Raw genomic sequence first — 23772 nt, 5'->3', positions numbered from 1 at the left:
TGCTCCCACCCCATTGGCCAGGGCTGCACCAAAATCAGCAGCTCTGGCAAGTCCTTACCCAAGGAGACCTGTCACTGCCCCCAGTCCTGGCAAGGCTGGTGCCCCTCTCCTGCCCAAAGAGCTGTGCCCCCAGGGGACGACTCCCAAAGGGGCCCAGGCATTGTGGCTGCTGCTGCTCCTGTGCACAGCCTGCTGCTCTTGTCTGTGGCTTGGGCAGCAGCGACTGCGCGGCCCTGCCCGAGGAGCCCCGCGCCCTCCCCGTGCTGGCAGCACCTCCGCGGGCCCAGAGCTCTGGCTCAGCGGGCTCTGGGACACAGCCCCGTGGGCTGGGCAGCCGCGGGGGCCTGGGCTGGCCCACGGCCCTGCCGCTGCCCCTGCCCCTGGCCGGCAGCTGCCGCAGTCTGGGCTAGGAGAGGGGCTGCGACAGCAAGTGGGTTCAAGCGAAGCAGAGGATGGAAACACACACTGTCACGCAGTGGAGCTATCACCGTGCTATCACAGCTTCATTGAAGCAGGGCTTGGACTTCTGTAGGGGAGGGTGAGGAAGGTGCTGGAAAAAAGGGCGGAGCATGGGACTGACATGAGAAACAGCCAACCAGGGAAGGAAGGAGGGAACATGGAATCAGCGGGAGCCAACGGGGAGAGTATCTGCAATGCAGCAGATGGGAACCAATAGGAAAAATAGGGATATCCGTGAGAGGAAAATACATTGAAATTGGAAAAACTTGGAAGAAAACTGTCTGAACAAGTTCTTTGGTAAACCCCGTAACAATAAAGCAGTCTTTTCCTCTATTAGTCTTCTCTCGGTAACAGTGTCACACAGTATCGATCCCAGGCAGGTGCTGAGCCATTTGTGCTTCTTCCTGCACCTGCCTCAGCTCCTGTTGCCATATTTGCAACAGTTCTTTTTCTCGGCAGGTGCCTTCCTCAGGCAGCACCCAGCGGTCGTGCCCCGCCGGGGACCCCTTGCCCTCCTTGTCCCCAGCCAGGCCAGCCTGGCCCCCTTGGCGCTGTCCCCACCCTCCTGCCCAGGCCTCCAGCCCTTCTGCCGCAGGCTCGGCAGACGCCCCGGGCAAGCGCCACAGCAGCCGGCCAACACCTGGGCAGGACACAGATGGCACTTCCTGCCTGGAACAGGGCTTCTGGCCATCTCCAAGGACCTTTGGCTCAGGGAGCCCCACAGCTCCAGCCTTTGCCCAGCTGCTCTGCTGCAAGCTTGGAGGCTTCAGCACAGCACCGCCAAAGGCCAAGGGGACTTGGGGCTCTTTCTCTTCTCACTGCACACCTGGGCAAGCGTTGCTGAGCACAAGGACCCTTTTTCCCCTCTTCCCCAATGCCCTGTGCAAACTGGGCACCAAAAAACACTCCTGATCCTCTGTGTGTGGCAAGAGGAATTTTATATTCCTATGCTGGACTAGAGGGAAGTGCTTCCACAGCAGGGGTCTTCCTCACAGGCTCACGTGGCCCCAGCAGATACCACTTCCCACATCAAGCCTCCCCAGAGCTCAGGCAGCACAGCCACAAACTGCCCCGCAGAGCAGGACAGCTCTTGCAGGCCCTGCACAGCCAGTCTGGCAGCTGCTGCAGCTGGGGGGATGCAGCTCTCTGAGCAGCTTCCAGCACACAGCAGCTCTGACGCGCCAGGCTTGAGATGGCAGGGCTGGTGTCGTTCCTCAGATCCTGAAGAGCTGCAACAGAGAGGAACAGAGCCAAGGTCAGAGCCTGGATCTGTGGCGACCCAAGAAGCTCCTCCTGCCAGGACCATCCCACCCAGTTCTTGCCATGGCCAGCAGGGAACAGGGCCCAATGGGATCAGTCGGAAGGTGCTGGCCACCAATCCCCCCCCCCCCCCCCGTGCCCCTGAAATCTCTCTCTGCTCTGCCCAAGCAGTCCCTCATCCGTGCAGGGAGCAGAGCCCTCCACAGCCGGGACAGGATTGCAGCTCCCTGCCCAGGCTCTGTGCTCCTCCCGCCAGCCCCCCGCTGACACCGCGCTGCCCTCACTCACTCTCGATGATGTCCTGCAGCTCTTCAGGCTGTCCCCGCACGTACCTCCCGGCCATCCCTGGGAACACAGATCCTGTCAGGGCCCCAACAGCACAGCTCCCCCCCGGCGGTGCTGCCGGCCCGGCCACGCACCCTCCTGCCCTGGCAGGGCTGAGCCCGGGGCCTTCCCGCCTCGGGACGCCCCAGGGCTGGGCTGGCACAGGGCGGCAGCCACCAGGGCACTCGGGGCTCCCCAGCACATCCCTGGGCCGCATCCTGCTGCAGCTGCAGCAGTCGGGGCTGGGGCCGAGCTGCAGCGGGGCGGGGAGGGACCTTGTGGCTCACCCATGAACCTGATGGCCGCCTCTCGCAGGGGCTCCTGTGGGCTCTCCAGGTATGGAAGGGCCTGGCGCAGGTACTCGGCCACTCGACTCCGCTCCTTTTCCAGCTGGAGAGGCAGGGCCGGAGGGAAGGGTTGGCTGGGGCTCTGCCCCATGGCTGGGAGCTGCCTGCGCCCAGCACTGGCCTCCCCTGCCCGCAGGCCCCAGGCAAGGCAGCAGCGTGTGGGGCGCAGGCCGCTGTCCCGCAGGCGGCTGCAGCAGTGGGCAGGGTCACAGTGCCAGCCCCACACTCTGAGCGTCAGGGACTGGGGGCTGCTCCAGCCTGGGGCTGGGGCTTCATGGCCGTCCTTACCAGGCACTCGCTGAACTTCCACAGCTCCTTCCTCTTCACTATCTTCTGCAGGTCCTTTCTCTTCAGGAAGCCGGCCACACAAAGCAGCGCTTCCCCAGAGGCCTGCAGAGCAACAAGCACTGGGAGATGGCACCACGGCCCAGGGCAAAGGACCCGTGTCCCTGGAGCAAGGCCAGCAGGAGACTGGAGCCCATCAGGTGCCAGGGCAGGAGGCAGCCCAGCCCTCTGCCACAGGGACACCAGAGTCCACAAGTGCTCACCTCTGCCACTCTCTGGTTCTCATCGTGGCAGTGGAAGAAGAGTGGAAGCAGGCTCTGGTGAACGTGTGGCTTCAGGGCCTTTTTTCCCTCTTTCTCCCCTGTCATCATCACCCCACAGAAGAGGAGGATGGAGGACAGCTGCACACTGCTGTCAGCCTGGTGGAAATGAAAAGACCTCAGCACTGGTTTCTCCAGGCCCACCTGGGCACAGGCCTGAAAATCCACAAGGCACAAAGTTTCCTGCCAGCACCCGTTGCCTGTGGCTGCGGGGCACAGAGCCTTACGTTGTCGAAGAGCGGCTGCAGCGCCTCAGCCAGCTGCAGGGCGGTGGGGCTGGAGAGCTGGATGTCTTTGTCGGAGAACAGAAAGCCGAGGACGCTGACAGTCCTCCGGACCAGCTCTCCATCTGCGTCCCACAGGAGCTGCACGAGGCTTTCAGTCAGGTTGCCCATTCTTTTGGCCTGTGAGGAACACAAGGCTGTGCTGGGAAGCCATGAAGAGCTGCAGCGCCAACCCCGCTCCGGCGGGGCAGCCCCACATGCTGCCACGGGGTCCAGAGGCCAAAGGCCTGTCCCGAGGGACTCGGGCAGCTGAGCGGGGAGGCAGCAGAGCTGGGAGCAGCTGTGCTCCCCAGCCCCGGCATTGCAGCACGGCTTCGGCCAACCGCCCCTTCCTCACCGTCACGGCATCCTGGCTGAGCACCACCAGGCCCCTCAGCACTTGGCGGCGCATCTCTGGGCACTCGCTCCACAGGTGCCTTGAAAGGATCGGCAGGACGCTTTCGCCGCACTCCCTCACCTCCAGGTAGACCAGGGCCTGAAAGGCACAGAGCGCTGACGGGCTGCCCGGCCGGCAGCAGCCCGCACCCACACAGGGCTGGGCCCAGGCAGCAGCACAGGGCGCGGCACCGTCCTGGGCAGCCCTGCCCAAAAGCAGCAGTGGCTCTGCAGAGCCCCTGGGCTCCCTGCCCTGCGCAGGCCACTCGCCCGCTCCTCTGTGCCACCCAGCCCTGGCATTCCTTGGCCTTGAGGAGCCATGAGGGAAGCGCGAGTGCTGGCAGCAGAAGGACCCAAAACACAGCTGGGGACAAGTGTCACCCCAGCAGCAAGGGGCCAAGGGCACACTGGAGCCCCCCCTCTGCCCCAGCTCCCTTCACTGGGCTTCCCCCGCAGATGTGGCTGCACAAGGCCAGAGAGGTGGAGGCAGCTCGGCCAGGCAGCGCTCACCATCAGGCTCACCTCCACAAGGAACACCATGGCGGGGAGCTCCCAGGGACACATCTCCTCGCTGAGCAGCTCCAGGAGGCAGCACACTATGCTGCAACACCAGGGGGTGCAGACAGAGCCCATCTCCCTGGCAGGAGGGAAACAAGAACTGTCATGCCTGAGCTGGCTGGGCAAACCTCTGCCAGGACTCACTCCCAGAGGCCTGGTCTTTCCCCAGCAGCCCGGCAGGGGACCAGGGCACTCTGGCAGGCGGCTCCTCCTGTGCCCCCGCCTCTCCCAGCCTTTGCCACTCTGCTCGGCCATCCCTGGGTGACAAGGCCCCCTGGCCCACGACCACGGGCACTGCGTGGGGTGCCCCGTGCAGAGGGCAGAAATGACAGGGGCAGCGGGGACAAGGGGGTCTCACCTGGCCAGCAGACCCACTGCGTAGTGGTGGGTGTTGGCGTTGAGGAGCGTGTCCCAGCCACACTTGCGCTCCAGTGCCACCACCACGCTCTCGCAGCGCAGACGATGCAGCAGGGCTTTGAGGGTCAGCACTGCAAACCTGCGTGCAGAGCAAAGCCCAGGTCATGCTGGGAGCCCTGGCCAGCCCCGAAGGTGTGGCAGGGACAGGAGGAGTGGGATGGAGCACCTGTTGGGCTTGGTGGGAAGGCTGTGTTCGTTCCGGCACTCCCTCCACAGGGTGTCAACCTCCTCCGGCATCTGCACTGTGCTGAAGAACACTTGGAAGAGCAGATGCACAAAGAGGTTGGGGAAACACTCCCTCACTGCCCGTGTGCAGCAGAGCAGATGGAGGATCTTCCAGAGTGCCACGGTTGCCTGCAAAAAGGAAACCAGCTGGAGACAGCTCTCAGTGCCCGGACATCCATGGGGCAGGGCCCGAGCGTGGCAGGGAGAGGCCAGGGGAGGCACAGCAGGAGCAGCCGGCCTGGTGCCCCTGCACCTGCCTCTGAGCCAGCTTGCCAGCCCAGTGCCTGAGGCAGGGAGATGCAGTGCTGGGGGAGGATGAAGAGCTGCCGGGGAGGTGACGTGGTGCTGAGCAAAGGCCGGTTCCAGAAACTCACAGCCAGGGCAAAGACTTCCGTTTCATCCCCATCAGAGGTGCGCATGCTGCAGGCTGGCCAGCTTCCCAGGACGAGGGCAAGGATCGTCAGCACCGACTCTGCAGTAGTTCTCAAGGAGATGATTGCTCTCCACATGCTCACAGCAGCTCTGGGGGGTCAAAGCTCTGTGTCAGTGGGCTCTCAGCCACAGTGCCACGGCCTGGGCGCTTCCCGCTCCCAGCTGACAGAGCCACAGCACCCTGAGGAGCAAGGAGGGCACATGGCAGCAGGATCTGTGGCTGGCATGCTAGAGGCTCCGGGAACTCTTGGCCTGACAGACACCTGGGATGGGCTCTACAGGATGATGGGTTGATGAGCGCTGAAGGCAGAGGGGCCCCATACCTGTCACAGCATGGGGCAGAGCGCAGCAGAGTCACCACCACATCCACGGGGTGTGCCTCGACCAGAGCCAGAAGAGTCTTGTCTAGTCTGCGCTCAGCACACACATTGGCCGTGAGCCACCGGTGGATGTACCTGACGAAGGCTGGCACCTGCAGGGGGCACGGGGCAGACTTGGAGAGCTGCCAGAGCCAGCAACTTGCCCAGCTTCCCCCGACAAGCGCTTCCCTTCCCACCACTCTGGGCTGGCCTCAAAGGCTGAGGGGACCCAGTGGAGCCGGCGTGAGGGCCCGCACAATCCCTGCAGGGCTGGAGCCCTGGCCACAGGCTGCTTACTTTCTCGGCACTGGAGACACCATTCTCCACAAGCAAATCCAGCAGGGCAGCGCTGGTTTCGGCATTGCAGAGGTCAGAGTTTGCCATGCCCCCAGCAGCCATGGCGATGGTCTCTTCCCTCCAAATGCACCCGGTGAACTGGCAAACCATCTGCAGGAGAAAGGCAGGAAGAGCGGGATGTGCCCTGGAGGGCTCTGACAGCGGTGCCAGGCTGAGCAGGGACAGCAGGCCCAGCCCAGGAGGCCGTGGCTGCAGGTACCTGTGCTGCCCTGCGGAAGCGTCCACGGGCACGGTCCTGCTCCTGTGTCCGGTCCCGGCCTGGATCTGGCAAAGAGCGAGCGCGGTCAGAGCTGAGGGGCTGCGGGACAGGCCGGAGAACACGGCCCAGCCCTGCGCTCCACAGGCAGGGCCAGCCCCGGCATGCATGGAGCTGCCGGGGGATCAGCCCCGAGCCCTCCTTCTCCCTCCCTTTCCTTGGCTCTGTCCACAAGGGATGGGATGGCAAGAGGCCCATCTGGCTGCAGCCACCAGCCCTGGGGCCCAGCTGTGCCACTCACCCTCCTGCAGGGGCTGGGACTGCTCCGCCTCCTCAGGCTGCTGGGATGGGGCAGCTCCAGGGCCTTCCTCCTCCCCCTCCTTCAGCCAGGCCAGCTTGGGCACCCTGGGGGGTCTCTGCTCTGTGTCTCTCTCTGGCTTCATGGCTTCCTGCAGGAGAGATGGCACGGAAAAGCTCTGGCTCACCAAGTCCTGCACAAGTGCCTTGAAGGCACCTGCAACACAGCAGGTTTGGGAACACTGCAGCTCATCAAGTTCCAAAGTCTGGCCTGGAGGGGCCAGGGGGGAGTTGGAGAGCTGCCAGAGGGAGCAATTTTCCCAGTTGCCCCCGAGAAGTGCTTCCCTTCCCACCACACTCTGCTGGCCTCAAAGGCTGAGGGGGCCCAGCAGACCTGGCTTGAGGGGCCACACGATCCCTACCCACAGGCTGCTTACTTCCACAGAGACAACTCTCTCCCCAGGAATGTCCAGACCAGGAGCACTGGGCGGGCACTGAACGGCTGGGATGTCAGTGTCTGCCTCGCCCTCAGGTGTTGCGTCGTCAGCCTTGGCCGTGAGCTCCCTGGGCGTGGGGTCAGGCTGTGCCATGACCTCGCTTGGTGTGATCCTGGTCTTTGGACGCCGAATGCCCACGAATCTCCGAACGGCCTACAGGAAAACAAAGGGCAGGGAAGAGCGGGATGTGCCATGGAGAGCTCTGACAGCAGTGCCAGGCTGAGCAGTGACAGCAGGCCCAGCCCAGGAGGCCGTGGCTGCAGGTACCTGTGCTGCCCTGCAGAAGTGGCCACGGGCACGGTCCTGTTCTTGTGTCCGGTCCTGGCCTGGATCTGGCAAAGAGCAAGCGCGGTCAGAGCTGAGGGGCTGCGGGACAGGACGGAGAACACGGCCCAGCCCTGCGCTCCACAGGCAGGGCCGGCCCCGGGATGGCCAGTGCATGGAGCTGCCAGGGATCAGCCCTGGGCCCTCCTTCCCCCTCCCTTTTCCTGGCCACGTCCACAGGGGATGGGATGGGATGGGATGGGATGGGATGGGATGGGATGGGATGGGATGGGATGGGATGGGATGGGATGGGAAGAGGCCCAGCCGGCTGCAGCCACCAGCTGTTGGCCCAGCTCTGCCACTCACCCTCCTGCAGGGGCTGGGGCTGCTCCACCTCCTCAGGCTGCTGTGCAGGGGCAGTCCCAGGGCCTTCCTTCTTCTTCTTCCTCCTGAGAAACCTGCACAGGCTGAAGCGTCTCTCCGCCATCCTACAGTCAGGCCTCAAGGGCAGCCGCCGCAGGGATTGGAGACGCCTGGGAAAAGGTCCAGGGCACGAAGCCCCAGAGAATGGCCTCGAGGGCACCTGCCGCAGGGCCTGGAGACTCCTCGCCGAAGCTCCGGGTCACCAAGTCCCGCGGTCTGGCCTCGAGGGCACCTGAAAGGCAGAAAAGCCTACAAAAGGCAAGTCCTGCAGTGCGGCCTCAAGGGCAGCCGCCGCAGGGATTGGAGATGCCAGGGAAAAGCTCCGGGGCACGAAGCCCCAGAGAATGGCCTCGAGGGCACCTGCCGCAGGGCCTGGAGACTCCTCGCCGAAGCTCCGGGTCACCAAGTCCTGTGGTGTGGCCTCGAGGGCACCTGAAAGATAGAAAAGCCTACGAAAGGCAAGTCCTGCAGTGCGGCCTCAAGGGCAGCTGCCGCAGGGATTGGAGACACCTCGCAAAAGCTCCGTGTCACCAAGTCCCGCGGTCTGGCCTCGAGGGCACTCGCAGCACAAAAACGCCACCAAAACGCTCCGGGTTAGCAAGGAACGAGTTGGCTGCACGGGGGCTCCGCACAGCACCGCTCTGTCCCGTCTGTCCCGTCGCCGGCTCCGAGGAGCACTGAGGCGTGGCCACCTCACCACCACTACTAAGTCATCACGTGTCACAAAGGGCCTGGTGACACCCTGCCCCGTGCCATCCCACCGTGTCACAAAGGGCCCTGTGACACACTGCCACGTGCCCTGGGGACTCCCCTAGCCCAGCCAACCTGCCCCAGGCGGGAAGGAGTCCATTCTCCAAAGCATCCAAGACAGCTGGACACAAACTTTAGGCACAGTTGAAAAACTAAGCAAAACCCTCCCCTGCTGTGCCTGCCCACGGCAGCAGAAGGAGACCCCTCGGCTGCCGAGGCAGCCGCAGCGGGAAGGCCACGGGGCCTCCACACGAGCTGGCACGGGCTCCTTGGGAGAAGTGCCGGCTGGTGGCCCTCCCAAACACAGGGCTGTGACACACAGAAGGAATGTGAGGGCAGGGTGTCTTATTTGAACAAGATTACAACTTAGAAATCAAGAATCTTCAGGTGGAAGTGTGGAAAAGGAAAAGAAACAGCTTTTTATTAACCAAATCTGAATAAACAACAAATGGTGCAATCAAAACCTTTCAGAAGAAACAAAGCAAAGTCCCAATTCCCCAGGTGGAGGGGGGAAACCCACGCAACCTGGGGAGTGGGGAGAGAAGGCAGGACTGTTTTGGCAGTCCAACAGCTGCTCGCAGCCACCTGTGCTCGCAGTCAGCACTGAAAAGAAAAAAAACATCCTTTCTCCCACAGGTCGTCTGAAGGCAGAATACCTCGCTCTGAGATGGTTTGCTCTCTTTCTCTCAGTTGTTCTCCATGAGGTGTCCCATGGGGAAAAGAAACTTCCTCTCAGGCAAAGAAAAAGCAGGCAGCCAAAACCGGACTCCCCGCTCTGTCTGGTGCACACCAAAACCAAAGAAACCCCCCAAACGACAGACTGCCGGCCGTGCCTGTGGCAACCGTGCTTTCCCAGGAGACCTCCCCCGCTCCCCGCTCCCGCGCTGCCCAGTGCCTGCAGCTCTGCTCTGCCCCCACCCCATCCCTAACTCCCCCCATCTCGAAAGAAACAGATGGGGAAAGGGGAGGACAGCGTACCCTAGGGAAAAAAACTCCCACATTACTACAGCCCAGCTAGGGATACAGGGAAATTCACTCAGAGTTTTGAGACAGGTTGTAGGTCAACAAGAGTGAACCCTTTGTTAAGCTGGCTTCCCCATTGTATAGGGGGAGCAGAGAAGTTGCTAAAACAGTGGGTGTGGCATACCAAATATGGAAAGGGTAGGAGGGCCTGCCCAAACAAGGAAAGTATAGAAGGGGTTTACAACTCCATAAGGATTGGGGGAGGGTTTATAAGGAAACAGGGATATGAGGGGACAAGCAGTTTAAGGGAATTTTTACAAAAATTATGGGGTACAACATAAGAACTCTATTTTAGCATTAAACTCTAACTCTGTCAATAAAGTCCATTGCCTCTGAGAATATTCTGTAGTCTTAAATGACATCTTCATCTCTTGTCACCTCTTTTAGGGCCTCGATCCATCTTCAATATTGCAATTTCTCCTCTTGCTCATCTCCCACACCTCAACACCCACCCCGCCCCAGCATCTCTGGCTGATCCCTCTGCAGAGCCTTCCCACCCTCCAGGAGATGCACATGCCCAGGGATGGCACTCAGGATCATCTGCTCCACCACCTTCCCTGGTACCGAGGGCAGGCTGCCAGGCCCGTAGTTCCCCACATCATCCTTCCCACCCTTCGTGCACGAGGGCCTTCCATTTGCTCATTTCCAAGCAACTGGCAAGTCTCTCCACTTAACCAGGACTGCTGGTCAATGATCCAATGATGGGGTTAATAGCGGGTCTGTTAGCTCCCAGGATGGAGATATCGACTGGGAAAACTTTCGGGTGTATCCTTGATGATAAGGAAGTCAGTACACAGCCCTGATGGAGAAAACAAAGGCAGGCTGTAAAGCTGGTAGGCCTAGGATGTGGGAACTGCAATAAGGCCTTGAGCTTTGCCAAATATATCGCCCATAGAACCTAGCCAATGAAAATGCTGTTGCTTGCTTACTAAAAATAAGGATACTGCTTGCTGCTAGCAAGGGGTATAAAAAAGCAGATGAGAAAATAAAGAGGAAGAAGATATCTTTCCTGCACATAACTGACTCCTGGTATCTTTATCGGATCACAAATCTACACAAATCTACACTGACAATCCAAAGCAGCTACCAAGCTCTTTCTCCAGCTCCCTCATTACTCTCCAGTAACAGAGAACATTCCACAAGAAAGCAACTTGCACCACAAGAGGTGGGAGGCATCTGTCAGCTTAGAGGAGACCCCTCAGCACTGCTATGTCCTGAAGGAACACCACTGGGCTTGACATGGAGCTCCAGGTAAGCTTATAACCAGCTGCCTCACTTGCAGCCCAGCGTTGGCCAGCATCCACACGCAGAGGTAGGATTGCTGGGGGGCACTGCAGGGACCCAGGGGAACAGGACTGGCTGGCCTGTGTACACATGGCACCCACTCACACCCCCAGAATCACCCTCAACCCAGAAAAACCCTCCCGTGGCAGCAGAGAGGAGCATACAGCACCTCACAGGGTATCTCAGCTGAGTTTGCCCCCAGTTTAAGCTCTGCTAATGCCCAGCTGCCAAAAAGGCCTACCTGGATCTCTCCAGGATGCACAGGATGAGCCAGTGAGCAGGATGCTTTAGCAGACAAACCTTCCAACCCTTTCCTGAGGTTGGGAACACACCAAGATTAGAGACAAGGACTCTCCATCATGCCTGGCCCACGCACCCCAGCTCTGTGCTGACCCTGGCCCAGAGCAGCTTCCACCAAGCAAGAGGCAAAGGCACATTTCTGGGTGAAGAGGTTAATAGCGGGTCTGTTAGCTCCCAGGATGAAGATATTGACTGGGCAAACTTTTGGGTGTATCCTTGATGATAAGGAAGTCAGTACACAGCCCTAATGGAGAAAACAAAGGCAGGCTGTAAAGCTGGTAGGCCTAGGATGTGGGAACTGCAATAAGGCCTTGAGCTTTGCCAAATGTATCGCACATAGATCCTAGCCAATGAAAATGCTGTTGCTTGCTTACCTAAAATAAGGATACTGCTTGCTGCTAGCAAGGGGTATAAAAAAACAGATGAGAAAAATAAATTTCAGGCCTCTTTTCTGCACATAACTGACTCCTTGTATCTTTATTGGCTGTCACGACTCTACACCGACATACATCTGGGAATTCAAAAGCCCAGATAGGTAAGATGGCATAAGGGTGTGGATAAAGGCCTTTGAATTCACAGCTCTCCCAGACAGCTTTGGGGCTCTCAGCTGCACAGAGATGCTCCTGCTCAGACCTCTGCTGAAAGGTGGCTAACAGAGCCTGCTGGCAGCTGCTTGGCTTGGTCTCCGCAGGCACAGGCAGAACCCAAACCTGCTCTTCACAGCCTTCCCCCTTCCCCTGCCTCTCTACAAAGTGCAATGGGCCACAGGGAGTGAAAGGACACGGAGAGCCAAAGGGACACCTTTGGACCAACCTCATGGGGAACTCTTTGGGAAGCACTTTCCTTGAGGAACAAGCCCCTTGTCTCCAAAGGCATTTACCCAAACCTGTCGCTTTCTTGGGGAACACCAATACACACTTCAGAAACCCTGGCAAGGCTGAATTCCTTCTGCTCCTTGAAGAACAGCCACTCCAGCTCCTATTGCTCCAAGTGTGTTTCCAGCTGTAGGTTACACTCCCAGCCCCAGGCCCTCTGCAGACACAGCTGGGCTGCTTTGGCATCTTCACAGCCCTGAATTCCTGCCTCCAGGCCTGGCAGCAAACCCTGAGTGTTTTCAGCAAGAGGCCAGATCCCTGTTCCTGCAGGATGCTCTTATAAGCAACGTCCGGGACTCTCCACTCTGCATGGAGCATTTTTCCTGCCCTCTCTGAACAGCCTCTGGGCACCAGAGCACAACCTGGCTGGCTCTGGGGTCAGCAAGAAGCAGTGGTTGTTCTGCAGTAACGCCCAAGACAGACTGGAACGGTTCCCTCCCTCTGGTCTCCTTTGCTTTGATTTCTGACTGTGTCTGATGCAGGGGCTGTGATTCTGGAACTGTGGGGACCAGACTTGGGCACGGTACCCAGGCACTGTCTGGCAGTGCTCCTTACACTGGGATGGACACGTGTCTGTGTCTCAGGCAGTGTGCTGCTTCTTCCTTTGCTTTCAAGCACACACAAAACTCACTGTTAAGCCACGGTGGTCTCTGTTTCTGCCTTCTTCTTTCCCCTTTGAGGGATGGACCATTGCTGTGCTTTCAGGAAGCTATTCTTGAGTAACTTCCAGCATTCCAAGCTCCTTTGCCCTCCATGGATGCTTGCCATGGAAACCTTCACAGCTCGGTTCAGAGCAGACTGAAGCTGGCTCTGCTAATATTCAGGCTCTTTGTCCTACCACTGGCCTTCAGTGTGCCCACCAAGATCTTTAATGCCACAGTGTTCTGGAACTGGACCTTCAGGACAGGGACCTTTCCAGTCTGAGCTGCCCTTGTCCCTCTCTGTCTCTGCACATGGCGCAAGGGGGAAAAAGAAAGGCCCCGTGTGCTCCAGGGCTCAGGTTTTGTGCCATTTCAGTTCCACAAAGATGCAGATGGGGGGAGAAACCCAACTGTTTATTAAGGGAAGAAGAAGTGGAGGGATGAGCTGGGAGCAGGAGAAGGGAACGGGCTGGGTCTGAAGGCTAAAGGGATGGAGCAGTATGGAGGCAGGGACAGGTCAAGAGGGAAGGACAGGCCAGGAGCGACAAGGCCTTCCTGGCAGGCTCAGTTGGGCTTGGCATCGGTGCCTGGAGCTCCAGATGGTTTCCTCTGGTCTCCAGGTGGTCTCCTGTTGAATGGTATCTGGTGCTTTTCTAGGGACATCGCTTGTCTCGATGCAGAAGATGAATTTAATACTGCAGCTCTTTGGTCAAAGAGGGCTTGAACCATCACGCTTGTGTAGGAGGGGCAGTTGTCTTTTCTCATGGCTTGAAGGGCTGAAACAGAGAGGAACAGAGCCAAGGTCAGAGCCCGGATGGGTGGGGACCCGAGGAGCCCCTCCAGCCGGGACCATCCCACCCAGCTCTTGCCATGGCCAGCAGGGAGCAGGGCCCAACAGGATCAGCCAGGAGGTGCTGGCCACCAAAACCCCTCATGCCCCTGAAATCTCTCTCTGCTCTGTCCGTGCAGGGAGCAGAGCCCTCCACAGCCAGGGCAGGATTGCAGCTCCCTGCCCAGGCTCCGTGCTCCTCCACCAGCCCCTGCTGACACCGCGCTGCCCTCACTCACCCTCGCAGATGACCTGCAGCTCTTCGGGCTGTCCCCGCAAGCACCCCCCGGCGATCCCTGGGAACACAGACCCTGTCAGGGCCCCAACAGCACAGCTCCCCCCCGGCGGCGCTGCCGGCCCGGCCACGCACCCTCCTGCCCTGGCAGGGCTGAGCCCGGGGCCTTCCCGCCTCGGGACGCCCCAGGGCTGGGCTGGCACAGGGCGGCAGCCACCAGGGCACTCGGGGCTCCCCAGCACATCCCTGGGCCGCATCCTGCTGCCGCTGCAGCAGCCGGGGCTGGGGCCGAGCTGCAGCGGGGCGGGGAGGGACCTTGTGGCTCACCAATGAACTTGAGGGCCGCCTCGCGCACGGGCTCCTTTGGGCTCTCCAGGTATGGCAAAGCCTGGCGCAGGTACTCGGCCGCTCTTCTCTTGTCCTTTTCCAGCTGCAGAGAGCAGCAGGGCACAGAGGGAAGGGTTGGCTGGGGCTCTGCCCCTTGGCCGGGCGGTGCCTGCGCCCAGCACTGGCCTCTTCAAGGACTGGGGCTTCGGGGCCGTCCTTACCATGCGCTCGCTAAATTTCAATGGCTGCTCTGTCTTCAGCAGCTGATTGAGATCCCTCCTCTTCAGAAACTTGGCTGCACCAAGCAGCGCTTCCCGAGAGGCCTGCAGAATAACAGAGTCCAGGAGATGGCATCGCTGCCCAGGGCACAGGATCCGTATCCCTGGACCAACGCCAGGAGGATACTGGAGCCTTCGAGGTGCCAGGGCAGGAGACAGCCCAGCCCCCTTCCGCAGTGACACCAGAGTCAAGAAAGTCCTCACCTCTGCCAGTCTCTGTTTCTCCTCATGCCAGTGCAAAAAGAGTGGGAGCAGGCTCTGGCTCACATATTTCCCCAGGGGCTTCTTTCCCTCAGCCACTACCAACTCCATCACCTTTCGGAAGAGGCGAATGGAGAGGACCTGCACATGGCTGTTGTCCTGATGGAAATTAAGAGGAAAAGACCTCAGCACCAGCTGCTCCAGGCCCACCTGGGCACAGGCCTGAAAATCCACAAGGTCCAAAGTTTCCTGCCAGCACCCGGCACCCCTGGTGGGGAGCACAGAGCCTTACACTGTCAAAGAGTGGCCGGAGCGCCTCAGCCAGCTTTGGGGCAGTGGGCCTGGAGATTAGGATGTCTTTGTTCTGCAGCATATTTATGAACATCGGCAAGGCCATCCCGAGCACCTCTACATCTGCATCCTGCAGTAGCTCCACAAGGCTTTCAGAGAGGCTGCACATTCTTGTGGCCTGTGAGGAACAAAAGGCTGTGCTGGGAAGCCATGAAGGGCTGCAGCAACAACCCCACTCTGGTGGGGCAGCCTCACGTGCTGAGCCAAAGGCCTGTCCCGAGGGACTCCGGCAGCTGAGCCGGGAGGCAGCAGAGCTGGGAGCAGCTGCCACAGCTCCCGAAGCCCAGCCAAGCCCAAGCGACTGCACTCCCCAGCCCCAGGATTCCAGCACGGCTTCAGTCCCTGCCCCCTCCTCACCATCACAGGATCCTTGCTCAGCACCACGAGGCCTCTGAGTGCCAGGCGACGTCTCTCTTTGCATTCACTCTGTAGGTGCCTTGAAAGGATCTCCAGGATGCTTTCACCGCAGTCAGTCATGTCCAGGCAGTCCAGGATCTGAAAGGCATGGAGCAGTGACAAGGTGCCCAGCCAGCAGGAGCCCAGACCTGCACAGGGCTGGGCCCAGGCAGCAGCACAAGGCACGGCACCGTCCCGGGCAGCTGCGGCTGCAAGAGGGCAGAGAGATGGAGGCAGGTCAGCAAGGCAGAGCTTGCCATCAGGCTCACCTCCACAAGGAATGCCATGGCAGGAAGCTCCCAGCGTGGCTTCTCCCTGATGAGCAGCCCCAGCAGGCAGAGGGCAACCGGGGAACACAAGGGGCTCGAGGCACGACGCATCTCCCTGGCAGGGGGAAATAGGCAACATCAACCATGAGCTGGCTGGGCAAACCTCTCCTGGGACTCACTGACACAGTCCTGGTCTTTCCCCAGCACCCTGGCAGGGGACGAGTGCACCCTGGCAGGGGACGAGGGCACTCTGGCAGGCAGCTCCTCCTGTGCCCCCGCCTCTCCCAGCCTTTGCCACTCTGCTCGGCCATCCCTTGGTGACAAGGCCCTCTGGCCCACGACCACGGGCACTGTGTGGGGTGCCCCATGCACAGGCAGAAATGACAGGGGCAGCAGGGACAAGGGGGTCTCACCTGGCCAGCAGACCCACTGCGTAGTGGTGGGTGTCAGTGTTGAGGAGCGTGTCCCAGCCACGCTTCCGTTCCATTGCCATCACCAAATGTAGGCACCGTAGACGGCGAAGCAGTGCCTTCACAGTCTGCCCTGCAAACCTGTGTGCAGAGTAAAGCCCAGGCCATGCTGAGAGCTCTGGCCCCAGCCCCTGGCACATGGCAGGGATGGGAGGAGTGGGATGGAGCACCTGTTGGGGTTGGCGGGAAGGCCGCGTTTCTCCCGGCATCCCCTCCAGAAGGCATTGACCTCCTCCGGCATCTGCTTTGTGCTGATGAAGACTTGGAAGAGTAAATGCACAAGGAGGGGGGGGGAATATTTCACCAGTGGCTCTGGGCACCAGGGCAGGCGGAGGATCTCCCAAATCACCCTGGTTGCCTGCAAAAAGGAAACCAGCCGGAGACAGCTCTCAGTGCCCAGATATCCATGCGGCAGGGCCCAAGTGTGGGAGGGAAAGGCCAGGGGAGACACAGGGGGAGCACCTGGCCTGCTGCCCCTGTACCTGCCCCTAACCACATTTCCAGCCCAGTGCCTGAGGCAAGGAGACATGGTGGTGGGGGAGGATGGAGAACCACCAGAGAGGCAATCTGGGGCTGAACAAAGGCCAGTTCCAGAAACTCACAGCCAGGGCAAAGACATCTGTTTTGTCCCCGTCAGAGGTGGAAGTGCTGTGCAGTGGCCAGTCCTCCATCACACGGAGCAGCTTTGGCAGCACCTTCTCCACTGTCATTCCCGATGAGGCGATGGTCTTCCACAGGGTTGCAGCAGCTCTGTGGGGCCAGAGTTCTGTGTCAGGGGGGTGCTGGCCAAAGTGCCTTGAGGAGCAGGGAGGGACCATGGCAGCAGGATCGGGGGTTGACATGGCAGGGCTGGGAAACAGAGGCACCAGAGGGTCCCAGAACTCACTGTCCCTCTGGCAGACCACATGGGACGGGATGGACAGGGTGATGGGCTCTAAAGGCTGGTGAGCCCCAAGCCCTGAAGGCCCCGGGGCCCTGTACCTGTCACATGATGGGGCACAGCGCAGGAGGGTGAACACAACATCAGCAGGGTACATATCAGTCAGCCTCAGAATGTTGATAAACAGCCTGTCATCTGGAGGTGTGTTGGAGGAGAGACTCTGGTGCATTTTCCTCACAAGGGCCGGCACCTGGAGGAGGCACAGCAGAGAGCTGGAGAGCTGCCAGACCAAGCAACTTACCCAGCTTCCCCCGACAAGTGCTTCCCTTCCCACCACTGTGCTGGCCTCAAAGGCTGAGGGGGCCCAGCTTGAGTGGGATACAGAAGCTCGGGGGGGCTCAAGTCCTGGCCGCAGGCTGCTTACTTCATCTCGACGGGACACAACTCTCTCCCCAAAGAAATCCATACTGGGAGCAGAAGCCAGACTCTGAGTTAGCATGGTGTCAGGCTTTGCCGTGCCTTTAGTCAGCATGGTGATCATTTCTCTACACGGAGGTCCTATCAGGTTGCTAACTGTCTGCAGGAGAACAAAGGGCAGGGAAGAACGGGATGTGCCATGGAGAGCTCTGACAGCGGTGCCAGGCTGAGCAGGGACAGCAGGCCCAGCCCAGGAGGCGACGGCTGCAGGTACCTGTGCTGCCCTGCGGAAGCGTCCACGGGCACGGTCCTGCTCCTGTGTCCGGTCCCGGCCTGGATCTGGCAAAGAGCGAGCGCGGTCAGAGCTGAGGGGCTGTGGGACAGGACGGAGAACACGGCCCAGCCCTGCGCTCCACAGGCAGGGCCGGCCCCGGGATGGCCAGTGCATGGAGCTGCCGGGGGATCAGCCCCAGGCCCTCCTCCCCCCTCCCTTTCCCTGGCCATGTCCACAGGGGATGGGATGGGATGGGATGGGATGGGATGGGATGGGATGGGATGGGATGGGATGGGATGGGATGGGATGGGATGGGATGGGATGGGATGGGATGGGATGGGATGGGATGGGATGAGGCCCAGCTGGTTGCAGCCACTTGCCGTGTGGCCCAGCTCTGCCACTCACCCTCCTGCAGGGGCTGGAACCACTCCACCTTTTCAGGCTGCCGAGCTGGGGCAGCCCCAGCACCTTCCTTCACCTTCTTCATCCCAAACAGGCTAAGGCGTCTCCACACCACTCCACTCTGGCGTCAAGGGCAACTGCAACAGAAAAACCTGAGAAAAGCTACTGATCACCAAGTCCCACAGTGGGGCCTTGAGGGCACCAGCAGGAGAGGAGCCATGGAAGAGCTACAGTCTGGTCTCAAGGGCTCTTGCCACAAAGATGGAAGAGTTCTTGTAAAGGCTCCAGGTCAGCAAGTCCTGCGGTTGAGCCTCAAAGGCACCTGCTGAAAGGGTGGGGGAAACCTCGGAAGGCTGCGGGTCACCAAGTCCCGCAGTCTTGCCTCGAGGGCACCTGGAAGAGTAACGCTTCCAAAACGCTCTGGATCAGCAGGGAAGGAGTTGGCTGCACAGGGGCTCTGCACAGCACCGCTCCCGTCCCTGTCACATGCTCCGAGGAGCACCGAGGCGTGGCCACCTCACCACCAGTACTATGTCATCACGTGTCACAAAGGGCCCTGTGACACACTGCCATGTGCCCTGGGGCCTCCCCCAGCCCGGCCAACCTGCCCCAGGAGGGAAGGAGTCCATTCTCCAAAGTATCCAAGACAGCTGGACATGAACTTTAGGCACAGCTGAAAAACTAAGCAAACCCTCCCCTGCTGTGCCTGCCCACGGCAGCAGAAGGAGCCCCCTCGGCTGCCAAGGCAGCAGCAGGAAGGCCACGGGGCCTCCACACGAGCTGGCACGGGCTCCTTGGGAGAAGTGCCAGCTGGTGGCCCTCCCGAACACAGGGCTGTGACACACAGAAGGAGCGTGGGGGCGAGGGCACCAATGCTGCTCCCACCCCATTGCCCAGGGCTGCACCAAAATTAGCAGCTCTGGCAAGTCCTCGCCCAAGGAGACCTGCCACCGCCCCCAGTCCTGGCAGGGCTGTCTCCTGCCCCACAGAGCTGTGCCCCTGGGGGACTTCTCTGCCACAGGGCAGCCAAAGCCAATGAGCACTGATGTCTGTGCTCTTGCAGGGGGCTGTTGGGAGCGGCAGCTGGAGCAATTGGTGGCAGTGCTTGGCAGCTGTCAGAAGGCAGAAGCTGTTGCTTCCTCCAGGAATGATTTTTGCATGCAAGTGATGACCTGCAGCACAAAAACATCTTTTCTGTGAAGGCAAAGAAGAATCTGGCCTTTGATAATCCTAAATTCAGGAAACCAGGAATCCACATTATTTTCCATTGCTCAACACAAGAAGTGTCAAATCAAGCTGCAAACTTCCCAAGTTCATTGGCACAAACTGGAAAGGTTAAAGATTTGCAAGTTTGCTTCCCACCCCAAACCAGCAACTCCTTTGCCTTAACAGGGTCCATTGAGAGTCAATTGCAAAAAATAAACACTAAACTGAGGAAAAAATAAATAAATAAGTAGAATATTGTTTGGTTTTCAAACACTTTTCTGTTAAGAGCTAATACCATAAGAATTTCATTAAGGTATAAAAGCTTTCAAGGAATGGAAGTTCACTCAGTGTTACAAAAGCACCTCACACAAAGAGGGATATTGCAAAAAACACTAATCCTCCCTCCAGTACAGGTAGATAAGTGGCCAGTAAAGTATAGCTCTCCCCTCTTCTGCCCTGGATGACAACCAGGACCACTGACAGAAAGAGTCCTAGATATTCCTTCTGCCCTCCATAACCAAAGCTCTGCAAAACCACAGAGGCTGCCTTCAAACTGGATCCAGTTTCAGCCCAGGCCTCTCACCTTCCACACAGCTCCCTCCCCAACATTCCCAACAACACCAAATCCTCCCAAACATCCCCACAGAACCCCTCAACACCCACCCCGCCCCAGCATCTCTGGCTGATCCCTCTGCAGAGCCTTCCCACCCTCCAGGAGATGCACATGCCCAGGGATGGCACTCAGGATCATCTGCTCCACCACCTTCCCTGGTACCGAGGGCAGGCTGCCAGGCCCGTAGTTCCCCACATCATCCTTCCCACCCTTCGTGCACGAGGGCCTTCCATTTGCTCATTTCCAAGCAACTGGCAAGTCTCTCCACTTAACCAGGACTGCTGGTCAGTGATCCAAAGCAGCTACCGAGCTCTTTCTCCAGCTCCCTCATTACTCTCCAGTAACAGAGAACATTCCACAAGAAAGCAACTTGTGCCACAAGAGGCTTAGAGGAGACCCCTCAGCACTGCTATGTCCTGAAGGAACACCACTGGGCTTGACATGGAGCTCCAGGTAAGCTTATAACCAGCTGCCTCACTTGCAGCCCAGCGTTGGCCAGCATCCACACGCAGAGGCAGGATTGCTGGGGGGCACTGCAGGGACCCAGGGGAACAGGACTGGCTGGCCTGTGTACACATGGCACCCCCTCACACTCCCAGGATCACCCTCAACCCAGAAAAACCCTCCCGTGGCAGCAGAGAGGAGCATACAGCACCTCACAGGGTATCTCAGCTGAGTTTGCCCCCAGTTTAAGCTCTGCTAATGCCCAGCTGCCAAAAAGGCCTACCTGGATCTCTCCAGGATGCACAGGACGAGCCAATGAGCAGGATGCTTTGGCAGACAAACCTTCCAACCCCGGCCATAAAGTCATGGAGTCTGAGAGTCATGGAATGGCTCTTTTTATAGCATGAAAACACTGGTCTGCATTTGTGTCTCTCTTTTTGTGTCATGAGGTACAATTTCTGAGGAACGGAAACAAATTTCCCCAAACCAGAAAAATAATCTCAGGAAACTTTCTTGGAGGAGGCTGGAGTTGCCACCCAGGATCACAGGTCCCAAAACCATAGATCAAAAGACTCCACGAGATGCCTTGGGTGAGCCTTTCATAGATTCTGGAGCTGGGATTTTTTCCAAAGGAGAAAAATCACCTCAGGTAGCATCCTGGGAGTGGTGTGGGGCTGACACCTGGGATCTCAGGTCCTGAAATCAGAGATCAAAACACTCTAGGAGATCCCTGGGAGGAGTGTCAGAGTATTCCTGGAGGAAACAGTTTCCATGAAATGAGAATTATACTGAATATATCCGGTATCTGTTTGATCTCTCCTGCATGTGCTCAGTCCAAAGTTGCAGCTTGGAGCAGATTTTAACACTATTAAGATACACGTTTTCCTGTGTGTTCCTTTTGTTAGGTGAGAAGCACAGAGAGGGTTCACTGTTTTATATGAACACAGCTCACAGCTGCTTATGGCTGGGATTTCACAGAAGTTTGGAAAGGCTTGGGGACAATTCCTACTGAATTGCTTTGAGGTATGGACAAAATTGGCTGCCAACATCTATCTACAGTTTACTTTGTCTAGCAAAGTAGTGAAAGAAGGGAATCATTTAAATAATGAAAAACACAGTTCCTGTCCTTGGGGAACGAGAGCCTTCCTGCCTGGAAGGGATCCTATAGGGTAGAAGGGGTGGCTAGCCAGCAGCTTCCTTCTTCTTTGTCCTCCTTGCCAAAACAACCGTGACTGTTCTGGGGGGACAGAAGCCTTCCTGCCCAGAGGGGATCCTGTGGAGTAGAAGTTTTGAGCAGCCTCCTCCTTCCTTGTCCCTCTCCTGATAGAATCACAGAATGGTTTCGGTTAGAAGGGACATTAAGGCTCATCCAGTTCCAACGCCCCTGGCATGGGTAGGGACACCTTCCACTAGACCAGGTTGCTCCAAGGGCCCTGCAGCAGCCAGGGCAGCAAGGGCACGCCCCCCCCAGCTCTGGGCTGTGCTTAGCTGAGGTCATGCCCAGCTCTGGGCTGAGCTCAGCTCTGGTTCCCCCCTGATTTCTGAGCTGAGCTCAGCCAGGGTGTCCCCCCTCCATTTCTGGGATGTCACCTCCCTTGAAAGAGATCAGCTCAGATTTGGTGGGGAGCCACATCCTCAGCACTCGCCAGAAAGGATGTGGGACACAAAGAGAGTACCAGGAAAACCTGCAGCTGTCCAGCTCTCGGGTTTCAGGGAGTGCCAGAGAAGTGTGTCTGGTTCATTCAAGACAGTTAAGTTCAAGTTCATGATTCCCAGGAATCTCAGCAGGTCCCATCCCATCCCCTCCAGACCCTAATACCACTCTGTGCACCACCCTGAAGAGCAACAGACAAAGAACAAGAAACATTCCTTCCCAATAAGGCCCACAGCCTGTTCTTTTAAACAGGTGCCCAGAGCACCTGCTGAGAACCACCTCTGTTATAATCCTGGCTCTCCCTTAGCAAGGGATCAGCTCCAAAATGATCCTCACCCCTAAACCCACAGATGTTCCTTAGGACAAAATGCAGAGCACAGGGACACCCAACTAGGCTGATGGGGAGAAGGACTTAAGACCAGCTCAGCCTCTGATAACAGGTGAAAGAAGTGCAGAAATATATCTCACCAGTTGTGGCTGGGAACAACTGATAGGCAAAAAAAGGAGGAAGTAAGTTAACAATCAAATGTAGCTTGATTTCTTTGTTGTAAATGAAAGGCAAGATAGCAACCTTGCACAAAATATTCCTAAGGGTTTTCTTCTGTAATTCCCTTAAAAAGCAGGGGTTCCTGGAAGTCATAAGCCTGAAGTTCTGGGGCTAGGGGGCCATCAGTTCTTTCTTGGGTGCTGTTGTTTAATTTGTCTGTTCTTACGTAAAAAACAGATTTAGAAATCACCATCACACAGTAACCCTAAGGCCGGGGTATCTCGGGGTGTGAGGGAGGAAAGTCAACATTCAGAAAACCTCAGCAACTATAATACGTTCCTGTTCTGGTGTGCTGAATATGAAAGGGAGACTAGAGAACCAAGTGTCCCAGCCTGTGAGCAGCCTGGCCTTTGAGCCATGACACACCAGAGCACCTCACAGTTGGTATTTAAGATACCAGTACTCCAAGAATGTAATTTCAGCTAAGTCATGTCATTGTCCAGGTTCAGCCAGGGACCCACTCATCAGACACCTGAGAAAACTGAGCTGACTGCCAAAAGGCTTCAACTCACAGGAGTATCTAAGACAGCTTTAAAACATGAAAAAACACCATCAAGACCTAAAATCCATTTAAATGGCCTTTAGCTCAGGCAGAGGAAAACAGCTTTCACACTCTATTTAGGAATCATAATTACAGTCTTGTACTGTACTGAACTTGAACACTACCTTGCAAATTTTATAATCTCTCACTCAGAAACAAGACAAAAACAAAGTGCAGCCTGAACCCCTAAGCTAACAGGTTTGGTTTACCTTTGGAGAGCATCTATTTGCTGCCCAGCATCTCTGCTGTATGTGATGTAATGCTACTCACCACGAGTCCCCCACTGCAAAGCAGAGGGAACATTTTCCTGCTCTGAAACTGAAAGAACTGAAAAAAGAGTTCCTGGAATTCCAAGAGAGGACAGAAAATTAATTACATTAAGCATTTTACGGTTAAAAAATTTGCAAGGCAACCCTAGTTTGGTTAAAGCCGAGAGCTAGGTGAAATCCAAACAGTCATGTCCTCTCAAGACACATCACAGTGTGACACTTGAATAATTCAGTTTCAGCAAGAAGAAATTTAAATGCAGAGTAATCTCACAGACAGGTGTAAAGGTGTCCAGAATTTGGAAAAGGCAACCAGGGCTGTCGACACAGCCTGAGCTGAATTTATTTAAATAGGCTTTTCTATCCTGCTTATCTGCACAAGTGTAAGGAGGAGGATAAAGGAAGTGATCATTCCCCTTTAGCCAGCTGCTTCCTTCATTATATTTTTCTGGGGCCAAAAGCATCTGAAGAGGCACAGACTCCCAGCATGATTTGCTTGTTGGTGGAGATGATGCTCATATCTCTGGGGACAGGGAACCCCAGCCAGGTGACATGAGGCTGCTGTGCCAGCTCCCCTCTGCTTGGGACCCACACTGGGCAGACAGTAAGGAGAACAACAC

The 23772-nt window shown here is 57.8% G+C and overlaps 2 protein-coding genes across 2 annotated transcripts; both read right to left on the bottom strand.

Annotated features, from left to right (window-relative positions):
• Positions 1–815: 815 nt before the first annotated feature.
• Positions 816–8882, bottom strand: LOC127471247 (maestro heat-like repeat-containing protein family member 6). Its single transcript, XM_051787996.1, has 20 exons — positions 8112–8882; positions 7623–7911; positions 7260–7324; positions 6933–7145; positions 6500–6647; positions 6202–6266; positions 5943–6092; positions 5610–5758; positions 5229–5376; positions 4796–4983; positions 4571–4708; positions 4177–4291; positions 3617–3754; positions 3223–3399; positions 2939–3094; positions 2679–2780; positions 2331–2433; positions 2008–2064; positions 1527–1688; positions 816–1099 (listed from the first exon to the last, which is right to left on the bottom strand). The coding sequence occupies exons 2-20, from the start codon at positions 7741–7743 to the stop codon at positions 816–818; spliced, it is 2679 nt and encodes an 892-aa protein (XP_051643956.1). The 5' UTR covers positions 7744–7911; positions 8112–8882.
• Positions 8883–12873: 3991 nt separating this feature from the next.
• Positions 12874–23643, bottom strand: LOC127470983 (uncharacterized). Its single transcript, XM_051787178.1, has 16 exons — positions 18659–23643; positions 17885–18578; positions 17480–17544; positions 17213–17365; positions 16890–17038; positions 16511–16658; positions 16079–16266; positions 15852–15989; positions 15439–15553; positions 15131–15268; positions 14715–14891; positions 14426–14581; positions 14165–14266; positions 13944–14046; positions 13621–13677; positions 12874–13328 (listed from the first exon to the last, which is right to left on the bottom strand). Exons 2-16 carry the CDS (start codon positions 17964–17966, stop codon positions 13117–13119), a joined length of 1983 nt encoding a protein of 660 aa, XP_051643138.1. The 5' UTR covers positions 17967–18578; positions 18659–23643; the 3' UTR covers positions 12874–13116.
• Between the last annotated feature and the right edge of the window lie 129 nt (positions 23644–23772).

The sequence above is a fragment of the Manacus candei genome, unplaced genomic scaffold (assembly GCF_025592945.1).
Source record: "Manacus candei isolate 608988 ecotype Guabito, Panama unplaced genomic scaffold, ASM2559294v1 h1tg000023l, whole genome shotgun sequence".
Taxonomy (NCBI): domain Eukaryota; kingdom Metazoa; phylum Chordata; class Aves; order Passeriformes; family Pipridae; genus Manacus; species Manacus candei.
This window is presented reverse-complemented; position numbering and strand designations above follow the sequence as displayed.

Bases quoted from the DNA above. Each gene is read 5' to 3' on its own strand.
- LOC127471247 (XM_051787996.1), bottom strand. From the start codon at position 7,743: ATGGCGGAGAGACGCTTCAGCCTGTGCAGGTTTCTCAGGAGGAAGAAG. The intron at 3,095-3,222 runs GTAAGGCTCTGT...CATTTCCACCAG, and splicing joins TGCAGCCGCTCTTCGACAAC to GCTGACAGCAGTGTGCAGCT. The intron at 1,100-1,526 runs GTTTGTGGCTGT...TGTCCTGCCCAG, and splicing joins CTGTCCTGCTCTGCGGGGCA to GTGTTGGCCGGCTGCTGTGG.
- LOC127470983 (XM_051787178.1), bottom strand. From the start codon at position 17,966: ATGAAGAAGGTGAAGGAAGGTGCTGGGGCTGCCCCAGCTCGGCAGCCT. The intron at 16,659-16,889 runs GTACAGGGCCCC...CTGGCCCCACAG, and splicing joins TGTGCCCCATCATGTGACAG to AGCTGCTGCAACCCTGTGGA. The intron at 14,582-14,714 runs GTAAGGCTCTGT...AATTTCCATCAG, and splicing joins TCCGGCCACTCTTTGACAGT to GACAACAGCCATGTGCAGGT.